This window comes from Rhinolophus sinicus, linkage group LG05 (genome assembly GCF_036562045.2).
Source record: "Rhinolophus sinicus isolate RSC01 linkage group LG05, ASM3656204v1, whole genome shotgun sequence".
Taxonomy (NCBI): Eukaryota; Metazoa; Chordata; class Mammalia; order Chiroptera; family Rhinolophidae; genus Rhinolophus; species Rhinolophus sinicus.
This window is the reverse complement of record NC_133755.1, coordinates 63,279,801-63,290,259: the sequence shown is the minus strand read 5'-3', so window position 1 is coordinate 63,290,259 and position 10,459 is coordinate 63,279,801. Positions and strand designations below refer to the sequence as shown.

At 40.5% G+C, this 10,459-nt stretch overlaps 1 protein-coding gene across 4 annotated transcripts in view; it reads right to left on the bottom strand.

Annotated features, from left to right (window-relative positions):
- Nucleotides 1-1,100: 1,100 nt before the first annotated feature.
- The window catches only part of RMND5A (required for meiotic nuclear division 5 homolog A), a 53,207-nt gene continuing 43,848 nt past the window's right edge, over nt 1,101-10,459 (bottom strand). Inside the window, exons 7-10 of one of the 4 annotated variants that reach the window (XM_019749216.2) lie at nt 8,857-8,959; nt 6,765-6,919; nt 5,539-5,626; nt 1,101-4,994 (exon numbers count right to left, since the gene is read on the bottom strand). In XM_019749216.2, the coding sequence (XP_019604775.1) occupies nt 5,563-5,626; nt 6,765-6,919; nt 8,857-8,959 (322 nt within the window). In that variant the 3' untranslated portion in view covers nt 1,101-4,994; nt 5,539-5,562. Of the gene's footprint in view, nt 4,995-5,537; nt 5,627-6,764; nt 6,920-8,856; nt 8,960-10,459 lie in introns of those variants that run through there. The other 3 variants (XM_019749214.2, XM_019749215.2, XM_074332295.1) reach the window with 3 other exon arrangements.

Below are 10,459 nucleotides of genomic sequence, written 5' to 3'. Positions count from 1 at the left end.
CGGTGTACTAAAACAGAGTTCAAAGCACACTAAATTTAGCTTTTTTGATGACTCAGAACTGTCATCAAGAAAAGGGAAATATGCACTCCTCATGTTCAGCACATGAGATCCTTTTCTGCCACATTTAAGACGAAGAATACTTCATAATATAGGGAGCACCCAGAGGCTCCTTGTAAGGAAAGCCAGTTTCCTCATGAACATGCAAATTCTGACGCAGCAGATCTGGGCTGAGGCCCAAAATTCAGCATTTCTCACAAGCTCTCAGGGGGTGCCAATCTGCTATGGACCCAGAGAGCCCCAAATGCTGCTGGGCTAGGTGGTGAGACCTTTGGCCCGACCTGCCAGGCCTTGTCTCTGCCATCTCAACCACAAGCTCCAAATGTGCCTGAGTGGTACCCACAATGGTTCCCATAGGTAGGAAACCTAAAATCAGATGGATTTCTCTAAAAAATATATACAAACGCACAAATAGATTCTTAGTCTCTGTTACCTTAGCCTGTCACTGAGTAGGAGACTCTCCAGCCGCTCTTCCTCCCTGGCAATGCCGGGTGTCAGCCCCTCCACTGGCAGCCTGGGCAGAGCTGTTCTGGGGGGCCTCTTCCCAGTCAGACACTATCACAGTGGTCAGAATACAGGACAGGGTCCTGGCCATCAAAGGATGCGTGTTACTGGAAACACAAGGCAACCACCTACTTAGAAATGGGACTGTGCCCAGCCACTTTCTCTTCTCACACTGCTAGTGGCACAGAAACAGGAAAAGATGGTGACAAAGATATTTTCTTAAATTGTGTACATGCAGGCCCTTAGGCAAATGTATTCAGCAATGTTCTCACAATTGGCACCTCCAAACTCCCTCCCTCCTACCTCTGTCACATTTATACAGACTGCTTCCACAAAACTTGTAAAATGTGCATTTCTTTAATTTTTAAAAATATACACAGGAGAAGCCATGTGTTTGACATAGGAACACACATAGTAACAAACCATTTCTTAGTTTCCCCAAACTCTAATATATCAAAACTTTTAAAATTAAAATTAAATCCCCGAAACTACTGAATAGTCTAGATTTTTTCCAAAATCAAATGAACAGAGAATATGAATATGGTGTGTGTTAAATAAGGTTTATTGTTAGCTTTATTGCCTATAGTCTATAATACGCAACTTTATTGTGCCTTTGCAAACAGGATACATTTCTTAAAAAACTGATCAAAATTTTCCATACATATAGCTCTATATAATAGATTACAGTGCAACACTATTCTTGTTACATAATTATAGAAATACTATAGAACCCAAGAGCACAGGGTAAGCAAAAGAAACACAATCCTGAGCCATCTGAACAAGATGATTTGATGAATCCTTTTAGTGTACGTCTAGAGAACGCGGAGGAGGGAAAAAAATGCACATGCACACTGCAATCATGAGCAAAATACATCAAGTACCTGTTCCTTGCTAGACACGGGAGGGGGGTGGGTGATGGTGAATTTCAGAGACATGCACGCTCGCTCACACTCCCATGTTTTTCTCCTGCTTCCCTCCCATCCCCAAAACATCCACTCCTACCCCCTCCCACAAGAAAAGATCAGGCACTAAATCCTCATGACTCTCACATCTGCGTTGTTGGAGAATGTTAAGTGACTGCTAAAATAAGAGTGGAGGTCCTCACCCATAACGTGAAACAAAGCATGTGCTATACGTCAATTCCAGCTTCTTTTGCCTCTTTGGAAGTAAATGAAGCATATGCTTACTACAGTTTAAAACTGTAGAGGGAAATGCCTTGAAAACAAAACTTTGTTTTCTCTCCCTATGTCTTGAAGTAAAATCAACAGTGGCAAACTTGCCCTACAACTAGTTGCCTCATCTGCTACTAAAATACACTTGTCATTTGATTTTTGGTTTTATCTATTCAATTATAGTTTAATAAACAGTCCATGAAGTTTGTACCTGCTTATGGTAAACACTATTGTACCACAGAAAACCCAGCACAGCTGGATGGGCTTCTGAAGGACCGAGGGTGTGTGTTTCTTGCTAACTTACCCTTAAGACCACAGAATTCTAGTGTTACCAAAGATAATGTACGTAGTTATGAAAGGTATTTGGTTTGTCTTCACCTTACACATCCTAGTGACGAAACTAACCAACCATGCCTCCATTCCTTCCCTGAAAATAACCTGAGTCTTCTGACTAAGCAGACTGACCAGCCTGACTGGCAGTCCACTTAATCAGAGGTTGAGCTGGAAACCAGAGGGCTAATGTCTATCAGCAGCTTGTCTTGTGCGGAAAACCGAGAGTTCGTGGTTTTTGCAGTATCTACTATCCCAAAGGCTGAAATCACTGAGGTGGAAATTACTCACAGCATAAAGGAGACTGAACGTACACTGTATAACCTGTGACACTACCTGGAGAGAAAAAAAGTATCCTCATTCCCCACATAATGTGGCGTGGGTTTCAGTGTCTCTGTATGCATCAGCTGCTACAGAAAAATCGAAAACAGAAGATTTAACTTTCTTATTTTCAATTAAATGTTCGTGCACTCACAAAATACCAACACACCCTATGAATGTGAGGTGGCTCTTTTTTTCAAAAACTTTAAAATCAAGAGGCACCAATACCCGTTCATTTATGCATTAGAAGTCTCATATAATCACTACTAAAACAACAGAAATGACATCTCTGATCATCACACAAAGGAGGAAAAGTTGAAAAGACAAACCTTAGCCACTGTTTTTCACACGGTACTTATCAGTACAGATTCTGTCGCTAAATCAGAAACAAAGGGTCAAGTAAGGTTTTACTGGTTCAGCAGAGCCCAAGACTGATCAATGGAAATGTCCTAAACGAGTTTAAGAGACCACTCTGAAATGGTTTTCAACGTACATTATTATAATTAGTCTGACGGCAAAAACCCTGGCTCTGGGCAGAGGACGATGACGAACACGCCCACGCACTGCTGCCATCCATAGCCGCAGGGACAATGTGGTCCTGACACTATCAGTGAAAGTGTTTCTCGAGCACTGTTATATTTCAGCATCTTTGGTTAAGGTCTGGCCTCTTCAAACCTACCTCTCCTTCACATTTAGTCACCAATGAATTTTAGGTCCATGCATTTAGGTAAAGGTCATAACACATAATTTTCATGTTAAATTGTCAGATCAAGTTTCACATTTGTGGCCCTAACCCTGCCCAGCACCCTGCCCGGCAGTATTACAAGGACCTTGTACAGGAAACTGTAAAATCAAATGCTTCAGTTAAAGTATGTTCCTTTTAAAGTTTGATGAGCTGCACAGAAAATTGTCAACAGGATTCCCAACACGGGGGCAGGGACAGAGCAGAGCTCTGGCTTTTATCCTTGAATGTGGCCTGAGACAAAAATATGTGAGCTGCTGGCCACCAAAAATATTTTCCACCAGCCTCTAGAGCAATGTCTTTGTTGTTCAAACCTTGTGTGGAGTCTAAATGCTGTGTAGGTGTTTGAGGTGAAAAGGTGAGAATAAATTGTAAATAAAGCTAAATCTGGCCTAGTGAGAAAAAAGATTAAAAAGAAAAACAACACTCTAGGTTTTAAATCAAAGGAAAAATATGTAATACACCAGTTTTACACCCTAGACCAAAGAGAGTACTGTCTTGAATTCTCTACCTTCTCTTTTGGAGTCCAAGGAGCTTCTCTCTGCTTTCTTCCTTCACTGCTTTATTGGAGAGAAGGGGAACCTTAGAGAGGGTTCCAACAGGAAAGGAGAAACGGGGCAAAAGTCGCTGCGAGGCTGCCTGAGGTCAGACAAAGCGAGCCCTCTGAGCAGGCTAATCATGACCCCTGGGGAACCCACACAGCACACAGCGGCCCTCAACATACGCCTGATCACACAGGAGTCAAGCAGGGCTCTCTGCAGTCCCGCTCTACTTAGAAACAAACCCAGCTCTCCCAGGTAAGCATTTCAGGATAAGCCATCCAGGCAGGCCCACTACTGCACATGCTGCCACTCTCCAATTAGCACCAAATCTGTTCTCTCCCTGCCCCCCATAATAAGTCAATCTGTAGTTTAAAATGTGAAGTGTTATGGTTCTCTTTGATTCTGCATTTTCTTCTTTTTTCATTTTCTCATGATAGTGATGTTCAGTTCCAAGTCAGATGAAATAAAGTTGCAAAATATTTGGTGATTTCCGTAACATTCTTCTCATAATGAAGTTAACTTAATGGAATTAAGTCAGAATAATGTCCACAGAAGTCTTTTCCATGTAGTTCATCATCATACAGAGAAAGACTCTTACACATGGCTATTTCTGGATAGTGCATTAAACGAAGATACCTCACAAGAGAAAAGATCATTCATTATGTGTATTCATTAGAATAATATGCAGATTCACAGTCAATGAGATGACACGCTGCAGGAGAGGCATGGAACAGGATACTATTCAAATACAAAAACAGCAATCAACATATTCTGCACTACAGAAAATTTGCTAGGTCCTAACAGTAAGGATTTAAAGTAATGAATCTGGTAACTGCATTTTAGGACTAGAACATGCTTCTTCCCTTCCAGATGCACAATGTCTGATGCTGGTGTACACACATACTTACACACACACGCGCGCGCGCACACACACACACACACACACACACACACAACACCGTGTCTGCAATGATTACAAATGCAATAGACAGCCAACTCCTGAAGGCAAATTTCAGAGAATAGGGCTCCCAAGACCAAGAGAGCAAATATCAACTTATGAACACTTCTAACTTCAGAATTTCATTTTATTGAACACACTGTTAAAACAAGCACCTCTTGGCAATAAAAGCAAAGAAACACTAGTACTCCTTCTACTCTGTTCTGGCGGAAGACTTCTCACACCAACCTGCTAAGTTCATGATGGAATTTTAAAGAGGCAGCCAGGCTACCAGCAGAGCTCAAATGCAGGTCTGCTGACTTCTCAGTGAGAGCTGGAGCAGAGAAAAACATCAAAAAGCAAATTTGGAATCTATCACAGCTTTCTTCCTTAAGCAAAAAAAAAAAAATGCAAATTAGTTTTATAACCACAATTCAGTTTTTCAAACTTTTTCTGAAGAATTTTCAGTAAATTATATATATATATATATATATATATATATATATATATATATATATATATATATATATAAAACAGGAAATAAAACTTTTTCACAAACATTCTCAAAGCTTACAATTATCAAGTAAATGATAACAGTAAAAGCAGAAGAAATACTAAACACATGGCAGACAGGTCATTTTCCGTTTCTGCTCTTAAAAAGTTAAAAAAAAAAAATCACCATAGAATTAAGTACAAAAACCTGCACTGAATGACAACTGCTGGTGTATTTTATTTACTTGATCAGAAATGCAGACCAAGAATATAATAAAGCCCTATGATAATATTCATCTGGAGCACTCCCTCGGTGTGTGTGCACTAAAATGTTCGCCAAGGTTCTGGAGCATTAGCTTATATAAACACGGGAGTCCTTGGTTAGCTGCATTAAATGGAACGTTCTCTTCTGAAATGCACCCACAATTCAGTTTCACTTACAAACTGCAAACTAAAATCGTTTCTTCAGAAAAATATCTGTTTGGCATCTCCAGGACTTTGTTCCATTGGACAATATGGACATTTTAATCTAAAGACGAGGGAAAAACAAATGAATCAAGGAACAGGATCAGTACTGAGCATTCAACTTTACCTAACAATTATACACACACAGACTTATACAAACACTTATGCCTGTAATTTTGAGGGTTAGCTGTGCTTTCCCTCAACATAACAGGCAAGCTCTGAAGAGTCCCAAATAAATGCCACGTAAGCCAGACCCCAAACAGAAAGGCCCCTCTGCAGTGGAAATCAGTAAAAATTGTTTTGTAAACAAAACAAAGACAAGTGTTCTGAAAACTGCTTTTGGGGGTTTCGGAAGTAATTTCAGTTTTTCTTCTCCAAGGTTTAAGCTGCATCTGTCTCCAAATGAGTTTCAAATCAATGGGTCACAAAATTCACTCACGAACAGCAAATCAGATACCAGCTGCTGAGCCTCTAAGACACACAACTTACCAAGAGCAGCCGACATGCCCTCTAGTGGGCACACGAAACCAGCCTGATTGGCACAAACACCTTCGGTACATGCCAAGGCCTCCTCTTAAACAAAAGGCTTTACCATTAGGTCTGAAAGGAACTCCAGTGAAAAACTGTCTAGCTACCCAAGCTAGAAATAGGCTTTTGGGACTTTTTTTTTTTTTAAGTTGGACTCATAGTGTGTAAAAATTATAAATGTGCATACCCTTTGAATTAGCGATTTCAAGTCTATGAGCTTATATATCACATATAAAGTAATTCACTTTATAATAACAAAAGTGAAATGCTCATCAATAAGAAACTGGCTAAATGATCATTATTTCCATACAGAATTCTCTGCAGCTTTAAAAAGAAAATGAGGGCTCTTTCTGTAGCATATATTAAGACCTCTAAGATATATCACTGACAGAACAGTATATAGCATGCTACACGCTACCACTTGTACAAAAAAGGGAGGGGGGTGACATTGTATCGCCTATCCAACAGTTAAAGATCATGCTTATAAACCTAATCACCAAATCCATGAACAAATTAAAAAGACTGACAAATAATCAGAAACCACCATGCCAAATGAATAGTTATGAAATCTATTTCTAAATTCTAGCAATATTTACTTATCCTCATTACTTCTTATCCTCCCACTAAGTTACAAAAGAAAATTTTTACTAACATTTAAAAAATCAGACACTTACTTGCTACCATTAAACATTTTATTCAGGGCATCTCTTGATATAATATGACCACAGACCAATTTCATGGGCGGATTGTTATCTGTTGTTTGCTGACGAAGAATGGGACAGGCAAATATAGAGTGATACCAGCACTTTTTACCAAGGTCCACTTCAATCTGTTAAAAAAAGTAAAAAGGCTCAAGTCCTATCTCAGAACACCATCACGTTCGTGTGCATCATGCAGCAAAGGACATTCATCAAATCTGCTCATCTGAACGTACCTTTTTACAGCATTCTTCTGGCTCAAAAGGGACAATCTTAGGGATTCAAGTATTACTTCATAATTCTAAATCAACCTTCAAAATTATTTATAGTGCTCCTTTCAAACCAAATTCTGATGTCTGAGAGTTAAGAGTCAAAGGCAAAAGCAACACTCTAAAAGTCAAACACTCTTGAAAATTCATCAGGATATACCAACAGCAAAACCCATCAGAAATCCTGACTGTTCTGTAGCACACTTAGCTAGGTGATAAAATTCGCTGTAATTATTAATCCCTTTAAAGCAAGCTGTACATGGTTTGCTTCCGTGTGAACTTCAGATCTGAGTTTCCCATGTTTCGTGCGTAATGGTCCAGAGAAACCACCTAAAACAAGGGTTTTAAGCTAAAGTTCAGCAGGATCTTTCACAAGTTGTACATCAGAGCTCATGGCACTTACATCAATTATTTCTTTGGAGGGAACAAAACAAGCAAAAGCTATGAAATCACCTAGCACAGCAGTTGGCACATGACCAGAGGCTCCACGAATGCCAATTCTGTTTTCTTTCCTTCTAAATCTAAGATGACTATTAATATAAAAGTCTCTTACTCAGATTCTTTCAAGAACGTTGGCAAAGTGTAACAGAATAATTCTGAGAAGGGCCAGATCGTCACTTCCAATTGCTTTATTACCCTGACACACAAGCTTTAGGTGACTTCAGACAGATTTCCGTGTGCTCTGCTCCAGTGCACAAGTGTCAGAGATGCTTACAACACAATCGGGAACTGCCAGACTCTTGCAGGCACCTGCCCCAGCAAAGCCCGTAAAGGCTCCAATTCTCTTCACTTGCTCAAATAAGCAGCTGCCAAGCAGGGGGCCACATAACTGTGTCCTGACCACACTCTGACTGGGGATGCACCTGCGCTTTGAGTCAAACCAGATCTCTGAGGAGAAGCTGGGGGCAACCAACAGACAGTTACCAGCTGGAAGAACAATGTAACTACAGATAAACCTGTGCACAGGGGTCGCAGAAAAGAAGCCAAAAGTCAAAAGCAGAAAGCCCCTGAGCCTTTACGGTCTGTGATAAAACCGTGCTGGAGTAATTCCAGTCAAAGCTGTAGCGCCTGTTGTCAGAGACCTGGTGGAAACAAACACACCTACAATGACTGTCACTAAAATGACAGCAAAACTTGAGTACCTACTATGTGTCCCATATTATTCAAGCATTCCTATGTTATCTCTAGCCTTTAATAGTCCCAAAAGAGAAAGATGGTCTCCATTTTAGAGATGACAAGCGACTGGCAAGTGACTGGAACTGATGTTTAAACACATGGCCAATTCCACAACAACAAGAGACACACGGCCCTGGAGGGCCACTGATGACTGCAGACGTCACAAGGGCGACCTCTAACAGCTATGCACTTATTTTATTTGGTATTAGACAACTGTAACCAGCGGAAACGCACGTTCTCACAAATATCAATGCTTATGATAAAACCCGATCCAATCATCCTAACTCACTGCTTTTACACCTTCAACAACTCAGTGTGAGTGGTCTGTCGACTGCACTGAGAACCCACTGCATGCTGCAGTACCCCCCCACTTCTGTTTTCCTTCATTAGCTTTCACTGCCACGCTAAGTCAAAATTTTCAGAAAACTCCTGCAGTGCCTTCAAAATGTACTCGCTCCCCACATCTATTCCTTCACCACGTCACCATATACATAAAAGAAGCCCTGTCGAACAGCTATGATAATGTTTCCCAGGTAAAAGGCAAGCCTGACACTGTATACCCTTAACAGACGTGTTCTGCTAATGGCAGGAAAGGGAAGTAACCCATAGAAAACGGAACTCACGGGTAATTCATCTTTCTGGTTCCAAACTCCAGTGCACTGCCTCTGTTCAATCACAGCTTTAATGTTAATTAAAGCTGGCAGCGCCACACAACCTGCTGAGAAACTGGGAGAACAGAAGAGGAAATGTCAGCGTGGTCCTAGAAATATCCATTCATCCAGACTCCGTGTGCAGAGGGCCCTGGACACTGGGCAGGGCGCAGAGCCCTCTGCTCTGCTAAATCAGCGCGCACGCACACACACACACACACACACACACACAAATAGGTCTTAAATTTGATAAAACCACCAGATTTCATGGGCTCTGCATATCAGTCATTAATGACACTAACATTAATGTATTCGGTAGCTTTTTCTTGCACGGTTCCTGCTAGACCTGGATTCACCCGTCCAGGGCACAAGTACTCAGATCTAGAAGTGCCGGCAGTCAACTCTCAGCTGCAGAAAGCCACCTGACCAGGGTCACATCTGACTGATGCTCCACATGGATACAGAAGCCCAGTCCTGCTGTCCCAGGTGGGGACAACTCCACAGGCCCATCATACTCCCCATCATACCCGTAGCTCCAGAGCGCCTGGGGGATGGGCTGAGGCCTTTGGCGAGACTGCATCACATTCCAGTTTTGCCCTCAGCCTAATCCTGCTGCTTTCATCCCACCACAGGGGCTCATTCCAATAAATGTCTTCCTGTCAATCTCCATCCATTTCAGAGTCTGTTCCCCAGGGAACCTGACCTGCAGCCTGGCCATGCATTATAGTTAACTGCATGAGTCCTAAGCTTGAATGGAATGCAGATTGTACTTTATTTATCTTTGGATCCCACATGTTGCCTGGCACACAGCAGGGATTCAAAAACACTTAAGGAATTATATGAAAAGAGCTAAAAAAGTTATTTTCCTAAACTTGTTGGTTTCAGGACCCCTTTAACATGTTTAAATAGAAAGGATATCAAAGAGCATTTGTTTTTGTGGGTTATGTCTATCATCATTTATCGTATTAGATACTAAAACCACAAAAATTTTAATATATTGATTCATTTAAAAATAAAATATTACGTTACCATAAATAACATTCTTACCAAAAACCCCGTATTTTCCATCAAACGTAATTATATAAGAAGAGTGGCAGTGCTTCACATTTTTACAAATCTCTTTAATCCCTGACTTAACAGAAGACAGCCGAATTCTTAAATATTCCTTTGCATTCAACCTGTTGCAATGTATTCTTTTGGTTGAAGTAAATGCTCTAGCCTCACAAAGATACACAGTAATTTAACAGCCTTTTCAGATAATTGTGGATATTTAATGCCACACCAAAACTCAACAAGTAGAGTTTCTTTAAGGTTAGTTGCACAGTGAAATCTGAATCTTCACCATTGAATTTTTTGTACCGATACATTAAAACCCAATGGTCTGTCTAGTACTTTGAATGAATCTTTCTACTCATGCATGATTTTTAAAAATCATATTGAATTAGGATCTTCAAGGTGTTAACACAACTCATTATACAATACCAAAAAAATCAAATTTATTTAATTATAACCACAAATCTCATCAGGAAAGTCTTAAGTTTTAGGAAGCTGTCAAGCTCACAGTGGCCATACAAGT